General features: G+C 35.0%; 1 protein-coding gene across 1 annotated transcript in view; it reads left to right on the plus strand.

Moving 5' to 3' along the window:
- Positions 1-24,338, plus strand: part of LOC121410929 (protogenin B-like) — a 100,621-nt gene that overhangs the window by 48,414 nt on the left and 27,869 nt on the right. Inside the window, exons 3-10 of the mRNA XM_041603324.1 lie at positions 7,550-7,709; positions 8,238-8,515; positions 15,676-15,837; positions 16,493-16,765; positions 17,545-17,691; positions 18,129-18,278; positions 18,777-19,082; positions 19,783-19,971. Coding sequence (XP_041459258.1) covers positions 7,550-7,709; positions 8,238-8,515; positions 15,676-15,837; positions 16,493-16,765; positions 17,545-17,691; positions 18,129-18,278; positions 18,777-19,082; positions 19,783-19,971 — 1,665 coding nt within the window. The remainder of the gene's footprint in view (positions 1-7,549; positions 7,710-8,237; positions 8,516-15,675; positions 15,838-16,492; positions 16,766-17,544; positions 17,692-18,128; positions 18,279-18,776; positions 19,083-19,782; positions 19,972-24,338) is intronic.

Genomic DNA, 24,338 nt, shown 5'->3' on the forward strand with positions numbered 1-24,338 from the left:
AGGCTGTGATGATAGAATTCTGGACTTATTCAACTTCCTGTCTTTTTTGTAATGGTCAAAGTAAATAATGCTGTGATATTCATGATCAAGTTGAAGGCAGCCCTGTGGCTTTGGCACTATGGGGGGGGTCTGTATAAATGTAGGATATGTATGTGCCGTGGTTGACTCCCCGTTTTAAAGATCAAATTTCCATTGCTGAGCATCACCAATTCAGAGAGCAATAGAAATTCCCATTTTTTCCTGTTCCGGATATCTTCAAATTTGCGATTTCTCGCTCCAAAGAGCGCCCATCATGATCTACTCAGCTGGTCAGAGCGGCAAGCTCGATCAGCACATAGCCATTATGCTGGCCCGCTGAAGTTCCCTGCGGCTGCAGCTAGCTTGCGCTAGTCCAATATGAATCCAGCAAGACGCGCGCTCAATTTTTACATAGCTGCTTGCGATTATGACTACGATTGAATGAGTGCCGGAGACCCCTGTTTATGTGGTCCATTCCAGAGCATTGCATTTTAGCGACTGTTAATCCAAGAGCCGCTCTGGAGACCCTTATTTTAAGACCAAGGTTTAGTTCCAGAACCCCCTATTTTCGAGTTGGCACGATACTTAGGTATCATGTTATGATTCGTGTAACCCCCCCCCCCCCCCTTACTACAAGCAAGGCAGCACATTGACTGACCTACTAACCTTGCAACTTGTAGCACTCAGGCATTTATACAATCGGGGTTTGACCTATTTGAATCTTTCCAAGAAGCATCACAAGTTGACAATGAAAATCTTGCTTCCTGCTTCAGATGGCAATGACCATTTTAGGCCATTGATTCCTGCGGCTACCCTCCCTCCCTGCTTCACTCACACCAGAATAAACCATTCAACTCAATGGGTTGATTTCGATTTGTAACAAACACAAAACGTTTTGCAACTCTATATCATTTTGATCTTATTTCACCCTGAATGGGCCCCCATTGTGTTTGCATCTAGGCTTATTCTAAATGACCTTTGATGCTACACACAGGCTTTATCAGAAGTTGAGCAAGCTCATGCACTTGGCACTGACCTTCCCTGCAGTGGTCAGTGTGTTTGTGTGTGTGTGTGTGCACCCACATGATTGTTTGCATGTCCTGCAGGCATTTGTTGTGTATTGAAGTTGGGAAGCATCCCATGCTTATAGCACCTGGTGAAAATAGTTCCGTCTGAATGACCTCATCACCCATTAATAAAAACTCAAAATCGGTTTGTCTCTTTTTTGCATCATTGCCGTAGGTTAATTGGTAATGTATCATCGTCAAAGGAATATAACAAAAGGAAAAAAAAGCATTTGATACAGTTCCTTAAAGAACAGAAAGTATAGCAATGTCACTTCACTCAATGGAGTTTTGTCTAATGCTGAAAATTCAGATGACTCCTCCTTTCTCTTTCTCTCCCTCCCTCTCTCTTGCTCTCTCATCTTTTAGGCTAATGCTTGGGGTCAGGTTCATGGTAAAACTGAAATGGTAGACATGTGTGATGTGAGTGGCATTGGCCCCTTGTCTCTCTCGCTGTGTGCCCTTGGGAGACCCAGAATCTACCTGACCTTTCAGGACCCCCTTTTGTACACTCAACTCAAGATTTACATCCATATATTCTTTCTCTAGGCATATTCACATTTGCCGTTTAGGAAAACACTCCTTTTTTGTTTTTTATGTTGAAATCAGAAAATACCGCTCATTGTAATATCCCCCCCCCCAAAAAAAATGAATGAATAAAAATAAAAACTTATTTTGTATGTGACAAGTTTTGAGGCATTTTGCAAGGGGAAAGTTGTATGAAAGCAAATTACTTTCAACTTTTGAAAAGTTGAACTGAGGGAAGAAGAGAGCACTTCATTTTGCAGGCTAAAACAGGCTTTAACCAAAACTGCAAAAACTTATCTGATTCCAGCTGGTGTGGATGAACAAGTAGATGGTTATTTATAGGCCCAAGTACTTGGGATATTTTTCCTGACCTGGAAGGTGTGAATGCCTATTATCATTTTTTTTTCTGAAAAAAAGGGGATTATGCTTCAAATGTGTATATATATATTTTCCACCTGTTGGACTTTTATCTAGCCTATAAGCAATTGGTTGATTTTGACGATTCTCATTCGTACACATATTCACTAATGCATTTGTTATTTTGACAAATCCATTTTTAGGAGAGTAAAAAAAAATAATTTCACATTGTTTTTTATCAATCTGCCCTAATTGGAAGCAGTGTTCCACATAGACCTGTAATACATTTTAGCAAAGTATTCACCTGTGTATGGGATCATTAATTAGATCTTTAGGACCTTCATGTATTATCATTATATAATATGAAAATACTGTTTCCTTATTAATTTTCTTTAATAATGCTTATGGCATTTTTTTTACATGGGGGAATCTCGACCGCTCACAACTTTAAGCCCTATTGTGATATCTCCTCAAATTCTTGATTTTGAGTCAATATAGAGATGCAGCAGAAGAAGTGATCTTTGCCATTTTTGTCATGAATTTCAAGGGTTAAATTTATCTTCTGGCTTTTAACAAACAGTAGAAATAGATGTTTTCAATTGATTTTCCCAATCAGTTTTGCAATATCATGTCGGTGATACTGCGCTTCGGATGACTGTTGACTATAAAGGGTAGAAACATGCAGCACTATTTTTCTCCTTAAGAGAAAACCTTGGTTTTTTGGTTTTGTTTCCAATAGGTGGTTTCAGACCGCCTCGAAGTTCGCCAGTTCCAGGTATTCTCTGATCGGGAAATTTACCCCAATCAGAAAATACCAGGTATTTTGGTAATGTGAAAGCAAACTACGCGTAATCTCCCCGAAAGAAAATACCCGCTAAATAGTAGGTACTTGGCGAAATTACGAGAACTTTCGTGGGGATTTTTCCAAGGTCGCAGGTATTTTGGCGATGTGAAAGCAAATTACGGGAACTTTTAGCCCAGCGTGTCGTTGGGCGCGGCGGCGTGGGTGGCTGCTGGGCTAGAGATTTTGAATCTCCCGCCTTGCCTGCTTATCAGACCACACTGCGCATGCTCGCAACTTCGGGAACTTATCCCGAAGGATGTGTTTTGGGGCGGTGTGAATGCAGGAATAATTAACGGGTATTTTTTAGCCTTGAAAAGTTCTCGTAATTTAACGGGGATTCTTGTGATCGAGGCGGTTTGAAACCGCCTATTGTAAATGTCCCAAATATCCCACTTTCACCACAAAGCATTGCATGGTCAATGGTATGGTCATGGATGGGGTCCAGGGTTGAAGTCTTCTTGAAGATGATGAGACTTGGGAAATACAATCTTGATGGAGTATATAGTGTTTACAGCTTAGTATGTCCGTTTTAAACCCAGGGGTAATTTTATGATAGGATGATTGATGTGAATTAACTTTGCTCCATCTTGTTCAGGGATTAAGTTTCGGTGGTTATTTTCCTTGGTCATTTTAAGGTCAGTGGCTGAAATGTATAGAATTATTTGTCATTTCTAGGAAAAATGCCTGGGTATTAAGATATGGTGAGTAAGTTGTAAAATTGTCATGTGGGAAGTGTATCTGGAGCAATTCCCTGATTGTGGCATCTCTTTTTTAGAATATTAGGTCAGAATATAAAATCTTGGAAACTCATAATTGACTTATCCTTTGCTTCAATATATTTTCCCTAGTATTTCTGTTTTCATGACCATCAGATTTAGGTCACAAAACTATGTAGGTTTACCAGTTTAATCTGCGTGGATGAGGACTTGATAAATTGGAATGAATAAACATGCAAATATTGAGTACACAGGATTTTGACTGTTCATTATTTAGCATGCATGTGATCCTTAGATTTCAAGTTCAGTTTACTCTCAGATGTACATTGTAATAAAATTTTATTGATTGTTGCACTGGGCTCATCATCAGAACAGTCCTTTTTTTATGCAGGACAAGTCCACCCCAACAAAGAGTTGATTTGAATAAAAAGAGAAAAATTCAACAAGCATAACACTGAAAATTTCATCAAAATCGGGTGTAAAATAAGAAAGTTATGACATTTTTTAAGTTCAGCGTAATTTTACAAAATAGATAAAATAGATATGTGAACATCCTGGTCTGTATGCAAATGACGGGACTGATGATGTCATCCACTCACTATTTCTTTTGAATTTTTTTTATTACATGAAATTGTCAAGTGAAAAAAGTCTTATATTTCTCCTTGAACATGTAGTATCACCATTGTTTTAACATTTCATGGTTCAGTCAAGTCAGTCCGTATTGTCAAATTGGTGAAAATGAAATATTCTATGATTCACATAATAAAAAAAAACAAAAGAAATAGTGACAACATCAACTCTCTCATTTGCATTGCATGTCACTGAGCTGTGCATATAACTGTTTTGTGATGGCTGCAGTGTTTTTGAAATGACATAATAACTCAGAAAGTATATGGACCTAGTGAAACTTGGACATAAGGTTATTCAAGTATTACTGAATATTCTGCCTGATTTCCTGGGTGGTGTTTCACAAAGCTGTTCATAAGATACGCACAACTTTACGAACGACTGGAACATGTTCTTATACTTAAGTCAGCTACATAGGTATATATCATTTAGAACAAGAAATGGTCACCAGTCGTGCGTTAAGTCATTCATAACTTACAAACAGCTTTATGAAACGGGCCACTGGTGGGTGTTTCATAAAGCTGTTCGTAAGATACAAATGACTTTACGCACGACTGGTGATCCTTTCTTGTGCTATCAGGTATCCCTACACTGTATGTTATTGAGTTATGACCCAAGAACAGGTTCCTGTCATGCGTCAAGTCTTTCGTAACTTTACGAACAGCTTTATGAAACACCCACCAGGTCTGTACCAAGATAAAAGGTCTTTTGGGGTCAATGAACCTAGACCATGTTAGGGGAATCAACATATAAATCTAAGGTTAAGTTTTTGGAAATGTCATAACTTAAAACGTACATGACCTAGTTCATGAAACTTGTACATAAGGGTAATGAAGTATTACTGAACATCTTACTAGAGTTTCAGGTCACATGACCAAGGTCAAATTTTAGAGTCAATGAACTTTGGCCAAGTTGAATTACCATTTAATAACTGAAAGTTTATGGATCTACAGACCCAGTCAGCAATCTTTGAGCATGATTTACACTCGATTTTACACTCGAGCAAGAACAAAGGAAATGGTCCAGTGAATCTATTGTTCTCCTTTTGTTCTGGCTTGGTCACTCTATTGTTCTGGACTCGAGTGTAAATTCGAGTGTAAACTATGCTCAAAGATTGCTGACTGCCACTGTAGTTCATGAAACTTATACATAAGAGCAGTCAAATATCCCTTAACTTTATCAGACCTTCATTTTTGAGGAGCGCGATCGTGCCGGCGCTACCACGCTCTTAAAAAAATGAGAACAAAAAATCGCGCTCCTAAAAAAAATTGCTAAAATTTCGCATTTTACATCTTTAAATCCATGAAATGCCCATCTATTTTCCATATTTTCTTGAAGTTATTTTGATTTTGTTGGAAACTTAACTATCAGACCTTCATTTTTGAGGAACACGATCGTGCCGGCGCTCCTACCGTGCTCTTTAAAAACAATGAGAACAAAAAATCGTGCTCCAAAAAAAAAAAATTGCTAAAATTTCTCATTTTGCATCTTAAATCCATGAAATGCCCATCTATTTTCCATAATTCCTTGAAATTATTTAGATTTAGTTGGAAACTATCAGAAAAATGAATATTCACCTCTTTCCCTAACTCTGATTTGAATTTAAACTCGGTAAATATTGTAGTCCCACATGTAGATTTTCATGGCAACACCATGGAAGTCTACCTGTGGGACTACAATATTTACCATTTGTAAGTTCAATCAGAGTCGGGAAAGAGGTGAATATTCTTCATTTTTCTGATAGTTTTCAACTAAATCAAAATAATTTTAAGGAATTATGGAATATAGATTGCCATTTCATGGATTTAAGATGTAAAATGTGAAATTTAAGGAATTATTATTATTATTTTTTTAGCAGGAGCGCGACATTTTGTAAACATATTGATCCAGGCCTAGTTTCACCACAGATTAATTAATAGCTACACAGCTATTGCATATATGATAAGAAAAATCTACAATTTATCATACATGTACATGTATTGAATTGATTTGAGCTCCTCAAGGAGAGCGATTCTGAGGAGCTCAGTGGAGCTCCTCAAAAAAATGAGAGCGATTTATTGAGCTCCACGAAAATTATAAACATGAAGGACTGCTTTATGTGCAAGTTATAGGTCACACGACTAAGTTCAAAGGTCATTTAGGGTCAATTAACTTTGGTAATGTTGAGGGTATTAGTGGAATTGTCATCATAACTTAAAAGGTTCATTGATCTAGTTTATAAAATTTAGACATAGAGCAACCTTGTATCCCTGAATATCCTGTGTGCATTTCAGGTCACTTGACCAAGATCAAAGTTCATTTAAGGTCAATGAACTTTGGCCGCGTTGGGGGCATTTGTTGAATTGGCATCACAACTGAGGAAGTTTATGGATCTAGTTCATGAAAACATAGACACAAAGATGATCAAGTATGAATAATTGTGTTGCACATGTCGTCGTAGGTCACATGATCATGGTCAAATTGGGTCAATGGACATAGTATTTCATTTTCATATGAATGTTTTCTTTTGTGAATAATTATTCAAGAGCTGTTTTCAAAGTCAGCACTGGTGCTATATCAAATCGTGTAATGCAGGCGAGACTGCCAGAGGCATTCCACTTGTTTACTCTGCTTAGAGAATATCAAACTAATCCTTCAGTTACCATTGGATTGATGTGTAATCTTGGGAGTGGTCCTTCTTGAACATTAATTTGACATTCTGGCATGCTCTACTTTTTAATCTATATACCAGAGCTATAAAAATAATGTAAGGAATCATCTGCTAAAAATAATTGTTTACACATGCAAATAAGTTATATAAAATCATTTATTTTCTTTTAATTTTATTTCTCCATTTAAAAAAAAATCAATATTGCTGATCTTCTATTATTTGACTCAATGCCAGACTTTAAAGAAATCAATTTGAGGTCAGGTATGTTGTTGCATATTAAGTGGCACCACTTCTGGATTGCTTCCCCAAAGATATATCGTAAATCGTTTATTCTCCAGGAATCACAAGGCAATATATGCAATTTTTGAAATATAGGTGTATATCACATGTAACAACTCTGGGCTGTTATTTACCACTCATTGATGTTTTTTCAAAGTTCTAATAGTTTATTTGTCTTCACTTCAAGTATTTCTTAATTTCACTCCTCAGTTCCTGGTCATTGTACAAATGAGGAGCCATTGACCTAAACCTTCTCTCTTTTTCTTTGTATATTTCATAAGAAATTAGAAAATGCTTTATTTTTACAATTAAATGATGGGAAACCAATTTTGATTCCTTCCTGAACTTGTGAAATTTCCATCTTTGTAATTGTGATTTTATGATATATATTATTTTTCAAGGTGCAGTATATAAATTTGTTGTTCCCCTTTATAATTCATTGCTCTTATCTTTTTCATTAATGCAGAACTACCTCAATTTGTAACTCAACTCGAGCCTACAATAGCTTATCAGGGAGGGGTCGCCAGGTTTCAATGTGATGTGTATGGTGTCCCTAAAGTTAATATAACATGGAAACATATCAAGAGTGGCAGTGACAGAACAAATATTGGAAAAGATAGGATCAGGTAAGCATTTGTTTCATCTTTTTAAAAGTCATTTTAATTAAGTCTTGTATTCAATCTTATAATACATTTAAAATACAGAACTCAACATTTTCTGATTGTTTCTTTGATGACTGGCTTGAAAATTGATAGCCTTACAAATTCAGGAGGTATCTAGTCAATCTTCAAAAGATAACCAATTGGAAGAGTAAACTCCATTGTAAGTGATCAAGAAAAATCTTCAAAATATTTCATCTGTTTGTAAAAAGTGGTCTCACTGTTTAAATCATGTTGATATTACAAATCTGTTAGAAAACAGAAGTCTTTTAGAATGAAATGTTGTCCAATAACTTATCATGGAATCTGAAATTATTTTTTTTGATTTGTTGAAAAAATTCAAGTTACAAACTAAATGCATTCAGATGGATATGAACATTGCAACAAAGATGTAGTATTTCTCATTTATATGCCTGAACACTCCTTAAGTTTTTAGAAATATTTCCCTGGAGGTATTTTTTTCAATAATAATTAATATGTGTTGCTTTCTTCCAGTGCAAGGCATGTAGTCCTACCAAATGGCATTCTTCAAATTCACAATGTAACGCAGGAAGATGAGGGCAGATACAAGTGCATTGCATCCAACTCGTTACAGACAGTGCGAAACAACTCTGCAACGTTATCAGTGCTACCTCAAGTTATGTCTCAGATCCCAGCATCTGAGCCATACCTCATGCAAGGCCCTGTATCTCAACGATTGTTACCGGGGGAAGATGCTCTTTTAGAATGTCTGGTGGAAGGATCACCTCTGATTGTCACCTGGAGTAGAAAAGGTTTGATATTTAAAGGACAAGTCCACTCCGACAAAATCTCGATTGAATAAAAAGAAAAAAATCCAACAAGCAAAACACCGAAAATTTTCATCAAAATCGGATCTAAAATAAAGTTATGACATTTTAGAGTTTTGCTTAATTTCACCAAACAGTTATATGCACATCCTGGTCTGTATGCAAAAGAGGAGACTGATGATGTCATCCACTCAGGCACTCACTATTTCTTTGGTATATTTATTATATGAAATATAAATTTTATAGATTTATAAATTATACATATAATAATTTTCTTAATGTCAAGTGAAACAGTAATTAATTCCTCCCTGCACATGTGGAGTTAGCATTGTTTAATACTAAATAAGTCAAGTTGGTCCTTATTGTCAAATCTGTAAAAAAAATGAAATATTGTATAATTCAAACCTTAAAAAAAAATTATTATGAGTGAGGGACATCATCGACTGTCTCATTTGCATGTCACTGAGTTGGGCATATCAACATTTTGTGAAAAATAAGCGAAACTTTAAAATGTCATAACTTTCTTATTTTACATCTGATTTTGATGAAATTATCAGTGTTATGCTCCTTTGACTTTTCTTTATTTATTCAAATCAACATTTATCTGGGGTGGACTGCCCTTCAAAAGTTTTAAACATAAATTACAGTTACACAAAATGCATTAAGACAGAATCTAACAAGTTGACCACTCACATGTTTTAATGTAGGTGCTATGAAATAATTGTTAGGAGCTATAAATGTAGAAAATAAGTAATTGCTCAGGAATGAGCATGAAAAGTGTTACATCATCAGTATATCTTTTTAAAACTTGTTAGCAAAAACTAGAAAATTCATCATCAAAGTCCGGGTGAAAACGAAGTCATGGAAAGTTGATTTTGTTTGCATTATCTTGTGATGCTTGTCACATTGATGTGCATGATATGTGAAGGAGGGAGCTGATGACATCTTAAGACACCATGTTTTCTTTTTGTCTCACCTGCATAGCAGAGTAGACTATTAGGCGCCGCTTTTCTGACGGCGGCGGCGGCGGCGTCAACATCAAATCTTAACCTGAGGTTAAAATTTTGAAATGACATCATAACTTGGAAAGTATATGGACCTAGTTCATGAAACTTGGCCATAAGGTCAATCATGTATCACCAAACATCCTGCATGAGTTTCATGTCACATGACCAAGGTCAAAGGTCATTTAGGGTCAATGAACTTTGGCCGATTGGGGGTATCTGTTGAATTACAATCAAAACTTTAAAAGTTTTGGATCTGATTCATGAAACTTGGACATAATAGTAATCAAGTATCACTGAACATCCTGTGCAAGTTTCAGGTCACATGATCAAGGTCAAAGGTCATTTAGGGTCAATGAACTTTGGCCGAATGGGGGTATTTGTTGAATTACCATCATAACTTTGAAAGTATGTTGGTCTAGTTCATAAAACTTGGACATAAGAGTAATCAAGTATCACTGAACATCCTGTGCGTATTTTAGGTCACATGACCAAGGTCAAAGGTCAATGAACTTTTGCCATAATGGGGGTATCTGTTGAATTACCATCATAACTTTGCAAGTTTATTGATCTGACTTTTGAAACTTGGACATAAGAGTAATCAAGTATCACTGAATATCCTGTGCAAGTTTCAGGTCACATGATCAAGGTCAAAGGTCATGTGAGGTCAATGAATTTTGGCCACATTGGGGGTATTTGTTGAATTACCATCCTATCTCTGTAAGTGTATTGGTCTAGTTCATAAAACGTGGAAATACGAGTAACCAAGTATCACTAAACATCATGTGCGAGTTATAGTAGTTTTCATAGTCAGCAATGCTGTTATGTTGAATTGCGTGATGCAGGTGAGACGGCCAGAGGCATTCCACTTGTTATAATATTTTCATGAAGTTATGAATGCCAGTATTTTCATGAATAAAAAAGAGGGGCCAGATCACCATGTTTTACATGCTTGTAGAAAAAAACTCCAAATTATATGTGTTTATGTATTTTGAATTCTCTGTGTCCTCTTTTTCTATTTTCTCAATCTCTCTGTCTTTCCTCATTTATTGTAGCTTACATGTATATGATGAGTGGCTGTGATTTCATTGCCCCATATCTTGTCACTATTAATCAAAGCAGTTCCAATTTTCAGATGTACATTCCAAGGTGATCTGATGTCGATTAATTGATTCACTACTAAATTGGTTTGCTATATATAAACTGGGTCAGCAATTATTTTTACAATATGTGATGGCACAGATGTTGTATGCATAGTAGCTCCACTCCCATTGGGTTGTTTACATGAGCATTAAACCTACAATAATCAGTGTGCATTATGCCTTTTTTAACTTGAGAGGTTTTTACAATTTTCTTTATAATCCAAGTATCCAAGTAAGATAATAAAACAGTATTGAAAAATTGAGAAGTATTGATATATGATTAAAAAGAAGATTTTTTTATCATGTGCTGCCGTATTTTAGTGTGTGGATTGATGTAGATGGATTTTCAATATTTTTAGGAATTTTGCAATAGAGGACCAACCATTATTTATTACTACACAAATAGCAGGAAAAAAATAATTCATCAAAAGGGTTGAATACTTTATGCATCTATTTGCCTTTTCTGCTTGGGGAATACCCAGAGAAAATGTATTTTTAGCTATAAAGATTTTATATCACAAGTCTTATGAATAACGGTGAACAGCAAATTCTTTGACCCTTACCTCGTTGAAATATTCAAAGGAACATGAAACTCCAAATGGATATTACAGATTTTTTGAGACTGAGATAAATCTACTGAATCACAAATGCAGAGGAAATCGGCCACATGGGTAAACTACTTGCCACAGACATGAAAAAGTGAATTGCACGCTGAGCTGCTATGTGCTGGATGTACTGGTACTCTGAGTCATGCAGACAGAAAGATTCTCATGATTATCATTTTATTATAAAATGTTTAATATTTGAATGTATATATATATATGTCCATGTCTGAATTGTAAAAAAAATAAGTAGAAATGTTGCAAATTCTTCATTTCATATGAAACTCATTGTTCTGTTGGTGACTATTTTGATAGAACATTGATGTTTGAATTAGGATAGGACAACTTAGAATTAAATATTCAGAGGGTTACCCGAGGTCACAGAGTGCCTCTACCATATTACTTTTTTCTGTCAGCATTTGTTGTTGGCGAAATGTTGTGATCCAACAATTTCTCTCATCATTTCCTACTTGTCATGCAATCATTTCCTGTATTTCCCTCTTGTCATGAAGAAGTGAAGAGGATTACTCACTGTTCAGTCATTCTCTGATTTGCGAGAGAGATAATTTCTATTCATTATGAACAGTAGATGTCTTCATCAAAAGTAGAGTTTTTACATTCATGAATACTCCATTCCTTGAGGTTTGATATGTCTGTCACCATATTTTGCATTATTTTGAATGATTACATAATGGAAGATATTGGGTAAACTTCTTCTTTTACTTCATAGAATATACTTTAAAATGTCATGTACATATAATTATCAATATATATCTAACTTTTAGACTCCTTCAAGCCTGTAGTTAGATGTACCAAAGCTTCATTTTCATTTTATCCAAATAACTCTTATTGGAGTCTTTTTGAAACCAAATCCTGTAACAACCATCTCCTTATTAGGTGGTCTGTCTATGACAGATCACCTATTGATTTCGTCAGAATTTTCTTTATTTCTTTATTCTTGTCACCTATGTTTGTCGCCAACTTTTCTCGGAATTGGCTAAATCAATTTTGCTGATTTTTTCGTCATACATAGAATCTATCATAGAGACGGCATACTAAGCTTTTCAAGGTCATATGGTTATGATGACGTCATCTACGCGCCATTTTGTAAAATTCTTCGTTTGATCATATCTTCATTATCAATTATCAAAAATTAACAATATTTACATGACATTAACTTCAGGTTAAAAGTCAACTGTCAATGTCGTCGAAGGTCATGTAAAGGTCATGACGCGCGCGTATGCGCGCGTCAAAGGTAAAAAAAATTCTCCAAATGGCCTATAAAATTTTTTGGGTACGTTTCAGGTCATTTTAAGCATTTCAAAAATTTGCGCGCGCGCACGGACGCGCGTAATGCCCTAACGCAACACAGAAACACTGTTTTTTTTTACATCATTGCATTGATAATAAAATTTTGAACAATTTGATACCTTGATCAACCTTCTACAACCATTAATAACGAAATTAACACCCGTTAAACTTTGCAGCACGTGTGCGCGCGAGCTCTCACTATAGGCCATATATGGGCAAAAACATGCCTATTGAAAATTCACTGTAGCTCTTTAAATGGTTCATTGACCCCCAATTTTTTTTTCATATATCGATAGAGTATTAGTTGTAAATTTGATTTCATGTCACCAATGTCCCTCAATTGATCATGACGTCATCAAAATGGCGCCTAAACTAAAAATTTAATTTTTTCAAAAATGACGTCATCAAATTTATGCAAATTTGGTTGTAACTTCTCGAATATAGATTGTTTTTCGCCCAGATTGTAATATGTTGTAGTTTAGAATGTACTCTTTCTCCTGAGTTAACATGAATTTTCATTTTGAAAAACGCATCATGGCGTAAAACAGCGATGAAAAGAGGCTTATCATTTTTCCTCATTTTGCCTGAATCTCTATGGGACATGACTTTTTCTCAAAACTGGATTCGACATTCCTCTATTTCGTGAGCCATATCTCCATTTTTTAGTGTCACTTTTCCCTGAGCTTTTAGTATGATGTAGCTGAGATCCTAAGCTCTCGCGAGTGTTCCTCCATTTTTTGATCAGATGCCGGGATCATGCCCGTTTTTCACTTGCAAAATTGGAATTGTAATTCTCAAAATTGCTTACGTGTAATCTCTATGGGGAATATCGTGGCTCAATGGATAACGCATTTGACTTGCTTTCTCGAGGGCGGAGGTTCGAGTCCTGGGGTAAACAAGATGATTTTTTTCCATTTTTTTTACTTTTTACCACCTCGTACAAGATCCTTTATGATAATTTAAAGGTACAAAAGTTAAAATTTAGCAAGATAAAACAGATTATAATTACTTTTTTTCATATCACATGTATTGTCATACATCAAAGAGACTCTTTTACAGTGCTTTATCATCTTCCGTCTTTCACAAGCATTCTATCCATAATCAACATTCAGTTGTCATCATGAAGATCACATTGATCTGCATGAACATGGTAATAGTGATCATGATGGCAATAATAAAGACAGACCACCTAATTCGTCCGCATGACGAATTAAAATCTAGTTATAAATCTATTTCTCGCTGCTCTTGAGAATTTCATGGTTTCATAAAACTTATCATTATCATTATGCAAAATTTCATGTGCCAGAAGTTTTTATGAACTATCATTTTCATGAAGAGGGGAGGGATGAATTTAGATTTTAGCACCTTTTGCTTTAATAGGTGCATAGCCATCTAAACATTTGCTTAGGTTGATTGATAGAGAGGGCGATGCTTTGTAACAAAGTGATTCATTGACCTTGGTAAATATTTGTTTATGAGCAGGAAAGAGAAAAACTTGAAGAGAATTAGGTGTGTATGTGAGAGCAAAATAAACATTACAAATTTACAATAATGCTTGACCTGTGTATTTAATACAAGGTACTGGGTACAAGGGTTCATCTCCTGCTATGTAATAAGCCTGTTCTCATCAGTCCAAGATTTCATATTGTTTGATCACTGATTCTGAATAATCCCATTTGGGACCAGCTTGAGATTGTTTGTATGAAAGATGTTTAGTATCAGGCTTTTTATCAACTATTTTATCGTTTCGTTAACTGGTTTTAGCGTGAGGACACAACCGTTCTTCAAGTAGTGATCTTCCTACATTTTTAGTGTGCTACTCCACACACTGTATGTGGAATGCCTACGCTGCGGTTTAAAATTTCGTGCGAAACATGTCACCCCACTGAGAGTGTTCCCATAGCAACAAGACTGCTTTATGTCAAGTGGTTTTGAAGACCACTTTTGAGTGATCAAATGGGAACGGTAGCAAAGTGATCTTCCAAATGGTTTTCCTGACCGATTTTCCAGTAAACTAGTTTTGGAAAGTATAATGAGAACAGTGTCTTATTTTTATTTGTAAAACCCCCTGGAATACTTTGCCAACATATCTTTCTTTGTCAGTATGATTTTTGTCTCACCTGCATAGCAGAGTGAGACTATAGGCGCTGCTTTTCCGACAGCGTCGGCAGCGTCAACATCAAATCTCAACTGAAGTTTAAGTTTTTTAAATGACAGCAAAACTTAGAAAGTATATGAACCTAGTTCATGAAACTTGGACATAAGGTTAATCAAGTATTACTAAACATCCTGCCTGAGTTTCAGGTCACATGACCAAGGTCAAAGGTCATTTAGGGTCAATGAACTTTGAACAAATTGTTTTTTTTTGTTGAATTACCATCATAACCTTAAAAGTTTATGGATCTGATTCACATAATTTAGACTTAAGAGTAATCAAGTATGACTGAACATCTCATGCGAGTTTCAGGTCACATGACCAAAGTCAAAGGTCACTTAAGGTCAATGAACTTTGGCCATTTTGGAGGTAATTATTAGATTGCTGTCATCACTTTCAAAGTTAATATATTTTATAAAATGTGGATATAGGGAGATTGAAGTATCACTGGCAAGTCTTAGGTCGCTAGATCAAGGTCAAATGTCATTAAATTGTCAATGAACATAGTATTGTATCATTATATGAATGGTGTTTTTTGTGAATAATTAGGTTATAGTACTAGTTTTCAAAGTTAGCACTGCTGCTATATGGAATTGTGTGATGCAGGTGAGACTGCCAGAGGCACTCCACTTGAATTTTTTTTTTTACTTCTGGGGTCCATACTGATAACTTCATATAAAATGATATTAGATTTACCATATGAGTTGGTCTGTGTTTTTTTATTAGTTTGAAAAACAATTTTGTGTGATTGGCTAGAAAGTAAATAACTGCTACATATTATTGAATGAAAATCATTTAATGAATCATGTTCCATTCTTTGAAAGATTTAGATGTCTTTTTATTAGAATGTTTTGCCTTCAAAAAGAAAGTATGTGATTTCATCTGTCTATCTGTTATTAAAATTATTATTTTTTTATCCATTTTTGTCCAGACGGGCGTTCTATCCGAAGGGATGATGTCAGCTATCCCGGAGGAAGTAATCTTTTGATAAGAAATGTTCGTTTCTCACTGGACAATGCCACGTATCGCTGTCAAGCTACAAACCCACAAACTGGCCAGTCTATCGTAGCTGAAGCGAAGTTGGATATCATGTGTAAGTTATGATCATCTCTTCATATATAGTCAAAGATTTGTATTGTTTATCAGATTGAATTGTGGAAGAACTGTTTCTAAAAGATGCAGTCTATGCCCCATCCACTGGATGTGGCTGCTGGAGGCATTGAAACTGATTATTCATGTTATTAGATCATCCATCCATCCCATTGCTGTTCTCATGATAACTAAAGAAAAGTTTTGAGAATCATTTTAAAACTTTGATCAAATATCCACAGAAAAATGACAACGATCTAATTGGAGTTTGGTCATAAGGTCAAAGGGCATGCTGGTCGTTCTATAAATTAGTACTTGATAATGCACCAAAGTTTAAATGTGTTTGTGCTTTAAGAGTTTGGAAACTTTGAAAGTTTGAGGAACTGCCTTATTTTTCAGAGCACTGCAGACAGAAATATGTGTATGTATGGGACATCATAAACTTTTTAGCGCTTTAGAGGGTCGAATGTGAGGGCATCTGAACAGAAATCTTATGCATTGGTATTTTTAATGAGATGTTCTTAATAACATGAAAATCATTGAAATTTCACTATCCTGTTCATTTTTTAAACTGATTTTGAAGTTTACGTTAATGGGGTAAGTAACTCTGAAGGTAAAAGCATGATTGAAATGATTTGCTTTCTTTTATCTCTTCTTAGCTCCACCAGTCATTACCCATGCACCTTCAGTCTACCACAAGCCCATAGGTAGCAGGATCCGATTCTATTGTGTGGCAACGGGAATGCCGCAACCACAGATCAGATGGCTTCATGATGGGATACCCGCCACCATTGATGACTTCCATAGCCATATGATTGACAATGACTATGTGATCTCACAACTATGGTGGGAAGATAAAGGCATCTATCAGTGTGAAGCCAAGAATGATGCAGGTAGTGCTGTAGTTACTGCAGCGGTCACCATCAATAAATGTGAGTGATATTATGATTGAATTATTGCTATGTTCTGCCAGCCTAAACCTTAGTAGAGGTTAGAGAAGTGACTATCAATGGTTAGAAATGACAAATGATATATGGCACTGGGTAGCTGTTACACTAAATAATTTTGGAGCAACTTTACGAACAACTGATGAACAACTCTTAGGGGCTAAGTCAACACAAATGGAAATCTGATGCAGGGAATAATTTTGCTTTACATATTTGAATATCATTTTTGGTCATAAGAGAAAAGCTCTCAATTAAGTAATATACAGTCCTATGAAAAAATATGCTATACAAAAGACTTAGTGCATAGCAATCTTTCAAAGATGTGGAGCAAATTGCAATGCGATAGCAGGAAAATTATTCCTTGTGATGTGTATTTTTTATAACAAGAAAGGATCACCAACATCTATAAAAAAAAATACAAATATATGTAATCTCTCATGGAAGTAATCATTAGCCAGTGAAAAGACATAAAAATGTAGAAATTGAATGCCAATCATCGATTAATTAATAGTAAGATCAAGAGAAACTTTGTTTAGGTAGAAACCTATGATGCTGACTGCAGGCAGCTGAGTGTTCTTATACAAATAGATGTTCAGTAATCATTGGATAATGGCCTATTTGGGGCTGATGAGTGAACATATGTTCTGTTGATTTGTACCAATAATAATGTAATAGTACAGAAATTGTGCAAGTTGAGGTTGAGTCTAGAGAGAAGGATATACATATTCATTTAATATGTTTAATTGCTATACCATATCCTACAGATGATGACAAGGAATACCCCAGTCATGTGACTAACCTGACCATCAGTTCAATCTCAAGTCGTAGGATGAGAGTAACGTGGGATCCTCCTGACTACCTGCCTGGTCCAGTCATCGCATACCATTTATATTGCAGGGCAAAACAAGAGTGTGAGTATAAGTAGACCCTTTTCTCAGAGTCACCTAGGCTCTCTTCCAAAACGAAGAGCCCACCCAAAGAAACAAAACTTGGCAAGATTTTTTTTAGCAGTTTCTGAGACTGCAAAAATAGAGTATCCATGGAATTCAAGAATAATAGAATATGAAGCTTCATTATCACATAAATGGAAATGGGTAACAATGTAAAAAGTATTTGATAACCAGCTATTTTGAAGAAAGATCTATGGAATTTGTAATAGTCATACAAATGAGATGGTATTTGTGTAAGAAATTCTGCTTTCATTATCCATATATCTGACTTATTTCTTAGAATCATGGATAATCAGTTGCTGTGACACCCCCCAAAAAAAGTAAATTTGATTTCAACAGAGTTTGATATAGATAGACGAATATAAAAACTGACGGGATGTCTTGTATATCTGTTATAGATTCAAGAGTAATTGAAAAGGTGGTGTACACCCTGTCATTTGAACTGACTGACTTGGAACCTTTCACTGAATATTGGATCACCGTTCAGTGCTTCACGGAGAAGGCACCGTGTCCAAGGTTTACAAAAAATGTGACGACAGCACAGGATGGTAGGTATACTTTCTCTGATTCCTCACTGCTAATTGGTGTGATAGGTGGCTTTTGGAACAACATGTTAATGGAACAATGACTGTGTGATTGGTCATTGTCAGTGAACAGTTGTTTACACTTGTGGTGTAGTGATGTGAAATTTCATTCATGTGCTTTCAGAGTTGTGTGCAAATGTTTCTTTTGGCGACAGAATATCATGTAGAAAGGATTCCCATTCAAGAAAGAATTAATAAAATTGCTGAAATTATGAAAAACCAGACTTGTAGTGGCCATACCTGGACTATTTCATGGAAGTTGTCAGCACTTTTCATTCTCTGAAATCTTTGGTTTTGATTAGAACTGAAGCTCTCTTACAGTTTGTGATGTCTATTTTATTATTGTTATTCTGATGACAAGTCATATATGAAAAGTGAGTAAGAATAGTCTTGGGACTTTATAAGAATGAAAGGAAATGGTATTTATTGCATGTCTTTTTTGTGTACTTTCTGCATAAATAGTTCCATCTGGTAGTCCAGAGTTTTCCTTGGCGAGTGAGAGCCCAACCACCATTACCGTTACATGGGATAGGCTTTTAAGGTATCGTGCTAATGGTATCATCATCAGCTATGGCATCACTTACTGCCGTGTTGGTAGTGTGTATTGCAACGTTACAACGGTAGAGGGGGACCTTCAGGAGTACACTCTCCATGGCCTGACACCAAATTCTAACTACAGTGTCAGCATGGCCGCAGCGACCGAGATCGGGCAGGGGAGATACTCAGGCAATGGTACAGTGGCAACGCCCAGGAACATTAATGAAACAAGTAAGTTAAAGATAAATGCCAGTTGTGGTAACGATTTCAAAATGAGTTTGTACAGAATCCAATGAAATGACCACCAAAGTGTCTGTTAATATAAATAAGAAATATGTGCAAAAGGATTCTGGAAAAAATTGTGTAATTGCTGGGAAATTAGCAAATAAGCACGGGATTCGGGTCAAGCATCGGGCCGACACTCAAAGCAATTATATTACACTGACCCACTTGCCCTTTGTTGGTGATCTTCAGTGTGAACATATTTCAGCGTAGATTTCAATATTTCACAAAGTTCCGTTTATGTAACTGTACCAGATCTAGATCCTCGATGATATCATGGATATTGTGACCATTAAGCCTGGTTTAACTGACTTGTGAAATCAGTGTTTACTGCAATTACTTTCATTTATCTTTAAAGTCTGGTTCTTAGTTGAAAGAGTCAAAGATGAGTTCCTGTTTAATGAATGGGTAGGCGAAGTACATCTAAATATATTATGCATGTACTGTTAAAAGGAGTGGAAAATCTGCTATTGTTTTTTGTTTTTTTTTTGCTGTAAGCATTTAAGATGATGAATATTTATCTGATTTGTTTCGATTTTTTTTTTCCTGATTCCTTTCCTATTTGATTTATTACACATATGAATTATTTTTGAAAGCAGGATAGACATGTCAGACTAACTATTTTTCCATGTTTACTTTCTACACATAGCCCCCAAGCCACCATTACATTTGCAAGTTGTCCCAGTGAATCACACTACATTGAGAGTAAGTTTTCAGCCAGCACCAACCCCACCAATCATAGAGGGCTACAAGCTAATGGTATCTTTGAATTTGGCTAATGATTGGGCAACATTCCTGTTACCTTTGGACACCATGGAATACTACGTCACAGGCCTTGGTATGTCATCTTCATTTTATAGTACTAATGTTGACTGACCTCATTATTATTATTAAAGGTGTTTGAGCAGTATTGTATTGATCTGGATCCTTATTGTTGCCAAGTTTATGTATTTGTTTTCATTATATAGTTTGTGTTTTAGTTATGTCTTTTTATTCCACATCTTCTTGACAATTTGCATCCTTCCATGATGGAGGTTGAAGAAAGGCAATGTCATAAAATAATCACTGTTTTTTTTACTTTTGACCCCCCTGTTTTTAAACTTCATGAGCCACTGAAGACATGATATTTTAAGGGCTTCACAAGTCTTCATATGAACTAGAAAATATACACAAATAATTTCAGCAAGGTCCTACATGTAGGGAGCCACACCTACATACATGTACTTTATAGAACTGTCCAGGGTCCCCTAACACAAAAGTATGTGATTGATCATATGCTTCATTTTCATGATTGATTGTACATAGGGGTTGATGCAATCAATCACTGAAAATGTTCCATGATTATTGCTGAGCTTCAGATGTATTAGGATGTGTTTGGTATCATGTTGATGTATGCAGGTAATAGTGCAAGTAAAAAAATGTAGCTGGAATGTACTGCTTTCCTGTGTTCAGTTAGTTGGAATCTATGCTGATTGAGTTAAGACAACCTGAAGGGGAGAACATGTTGGTTTCATTGATACCTTTAGGGAATAAATAGCGTATTTAGCATAATTAGGACAGTATTAATATTGCTTCGAAATATACCTGACATTTGATGGAATTTCGTGCTTATTTTGCTCATTCTCAGCAATTTGGAATTTTCTTCCAGAGCTATTTGGCACATATTTATTATTCATACATACAAACACTTTGGTGGTAAAGATATTGGATACTGTTCGAAGTAATTCTAAAATCATTACCACAATTGGTATTTATCTTTAAAGGATAATCTCTTCAGAAAACCCATGAATATAAACAAACTTAAGTTTAATTCATTGAACTTCAGGATTTTTTTTTCATATAAGAAAATATTTTGGAAATTTGTACTTTGTATTTTTACTGGTTCATGTAGAGTATATTAATACTATTCTGTTCTGCACATAATATGACACTCGCTTTTAGTTAAATCATTTTGGATAGGATAAGATACAATTTGCCTTTTACTCAGATAACATATCTCGCTTTCTTTATTTTTTGGTTGAATTGACCAGCTTCCATTCCTCAATATAATAATTCTTTGTTTATTATTTCTGATGTTGAGACGTCATAGGAAAGAAAAGAAAAAATTCCCAAATGACACAGCCCCTACTTACTCTCTTGCATAGAAATGAGACAGATTGAATGATAATGCAAATATAATTGAAATTGAAAAATGCCAATTTACTGAGTGTAATAGTTTTTAGCTCAAGTTCTACATCTTTTATTCAGGAACAGTACATGTGACAATGGGGAAAGGAGTAAGAATTTTTTTTAATTTCTTTCTCATATTATAATATCAAGTGAAATTGATAGCTTTTAGGATAAACAATTCTGCTACAAGTTTGTCTCCTTCACCTAGTTTTGTTAGAGGTTATTTATTTTTTCTTGATAAGTGATATATTACCATTCTCTATGCATTATGTGATAAAAGCCAGATATTTTTGTCTTGATAATGGTTGTTAATTCGTTATAATCACTTGTGATAGCATAATTACAAGAGGTTTTCCAGAAAATGTTATTGCTTTGTATTTGACATTCTGAGTTATGAAATATTTATAATGGATGGAAGAGCGAATTGCACAAAGATTTATTCCAGTCTTAAATTTGACAGCAAGCAGTATGACATTTGAATTCCAAAGCTTTGAGACAGGCATTGTATCAGATTCATCATATTATGTAGTCAAACAGCTGTAAAACAAATACCATATTGAGGTATATGAGAGAAAACAAAATTTGATGTTTTCTTAGTATTTCCCCCTTTTTTCTGTTCATCCAAATAATACTTCTTGCTCAATCTTAAAGGTCAAATCCATCTGATCTGAATCAAAAGACAAAACTCAACTAGCATTGTGCAGAAAATTTTATCAAAATCGGATATATAATAAGAAAGACACATTTTAAAGTTGGGATATATGCACAACTCAGTGATAAGCAAATGACAGAGTCGATGTCCCTCACTCACTTTTTTTTTATTGTTGAAATCATACAATACTACGGCAATAATGAACACCTTGACTGAACCACATATTGTTCAAACAATTATAATTCCACATATCCAGGGAGAAATGAAACATTGTTTTACATGACAGTGGGGGAAATATTCAATATTTTATGTAATGAAATATAACAGAAATAGTGAGTGGATGATGTCATCAGTACCCTCATTTTTATTTTACATCTGATTTTGACAAAATTTTCAGTGTTATGTCTAGTTAGTTATTCAGATCAACTATTTGTTGGGGCGGACTTGTCCTTTAAAGGTCAAGTCCACCTCAGAAAAATGTTGATTTGAATAAATAGAGAATAATCAGACAAGAACAATGCTGAAGATTTCATCAAAATCGGATGTACAATAAGAAAGTTATGACATTTCAAAGTTTTGCTTATTTTTACCAAAATAGTTATATGAACGAGCCAGTTACATCCAAATGAGAGAGTTGATGATGTCACTCACTATTTCTTTTGTTTTTAATTGTTTGAATTATACAATATTTCAATTTTTACGAAATTGACGATTGGGACCTCCTTGCCTGAAGCACAAAATGTTGAAATAATGGAATTCCGCGTGTTCAGGGAGGAATGAAACTTCATTTCACAAGGGTGTGAAATAGATAAGTGCTTTTGACCAACACACATTTTAAATATATCATAGAAACACGAACAATATTGTTAGTCCAGGCATGGATTCTCATTCTTATCATAGTTTTTTACATGATGAATGCATATTAAGAAATGTGTGGATGTGAAAATATTGCAATAAGTTCGGACTGGGGTAATTTAAGCCAAATCAACATGGGGCAAGTTGAGCCATGTTAATTCTTATGGTGATTTATAATTAAAAAAATTAAAAATGTAAAGAGCCATTGATATGCAGGCAGAAAGGAGCAAATTGACATGACAGTTCTGTTGCTTTTAGAAGATGTTAGTATTTATTGAGAATTAGCAAGTGAAAAGACTTTAAATTAAAAAAATGACATCCTGGTTCTTCCCGCATACATTTTGTACATAGTTTTTGTGGCTCAACTTACCCCAGATGGTGGCACAACTTACCCCGCCTTCCCCTACTTGCTATGCATGTGTGAACCAGAAGAAGGCTTGTTCTGAAAACTGTGTTTGAGGTCTCTGAAGTGTTCATTTCTTCTTTTTTTATTGACCATGGTTCGCAGAATTTCTTAAGCATTTTAAAGTTTTGCTTGAAAAGACTCATAACAATCAACAATAAAATTCTCTGAACCCAACTATGGTTTTAACTACACCCATTGAAAATATTTTTTACTATGGAAAGGATTTTTCAATTTCAAATGAATGAAGCCATTGATGAGATTTTTACAAAATCTATTTGTGGTTGTGTTTGCTGTACAGTTTGTTTGAAAAGGGGATCTTTTTTACCATGCATACATGTAAATACATTTGAATGGAATTTATGATTGACATGATTCACACAAGCTTTTTAACATTTGAATCCCTGTATTGATGCCCAAAGTATGTAAGTTTGGCTTACATTTTGTGATTAACAGACAAGCAATAATAGACAATTCCTATTTTATTATCTGTCCAACAAAGTTTAATGCAAGAGGATTTTTCTTTTTCCTTCAGGAAATTAGTGAAAGATAGGATTACCCCTTTTCTTTAATCCCCTCCTATCCCTTTCCCTTCCTGCACTTTGATCAGCTAGTTTCATGAGATGTACTTTGAACTATTATTTTTCACCTGTTCTGACTGTAGTACAAGTTAGTGACATCAGAGGTTGTCTCATTCTGGGTCACAGGTTTTTTGGTAAATAGCTTGCATGTATAATTTCCAAAGGGAACTGTTGAGGAAATCCTTGGAATATCATTACCTCTCCATCGATTATTTTTGTGCACTTACCATGTTTAGAGACAAACTTAAATCTATATATACAACAGTCTGCTTGCTAGCAGATAAAATAAATTCAGGATAATGAATTTGGTGAAGCCTTACTTGACCAGTTTTAGTTCTTGTAATAAGGTAACATGTATTTTCTTTCATTCAGTTTTTACTTTTTAATGTATCATAAATGATTAATGTAAATTGATTAAGAATTTCCTTGAAATTTGCCAATTTTATTGAATAGCATTTAATTTTGAATTTACATCACATGGGAAATTATAAGGATTCTAGTGATTATTTTCCTTTAAATATATTTAATTGTAACTTCTACTTTAG

This window comes from Lytechinus variegatus, chromosome 3 (genome assembly GCF_018143015.1).
Source record: "Lytechinus variegatus isolate NC3 chromosome 3, Lvar_3.0, whole genome shotgun sequence".
Taxonomy (NCBI): Eukaryota; Metazoa; Echinodermata; class Echinoidea; order Temnopleuroida; family Toxopneustidae; genus Lytechinus; species Lytechinus variegatus.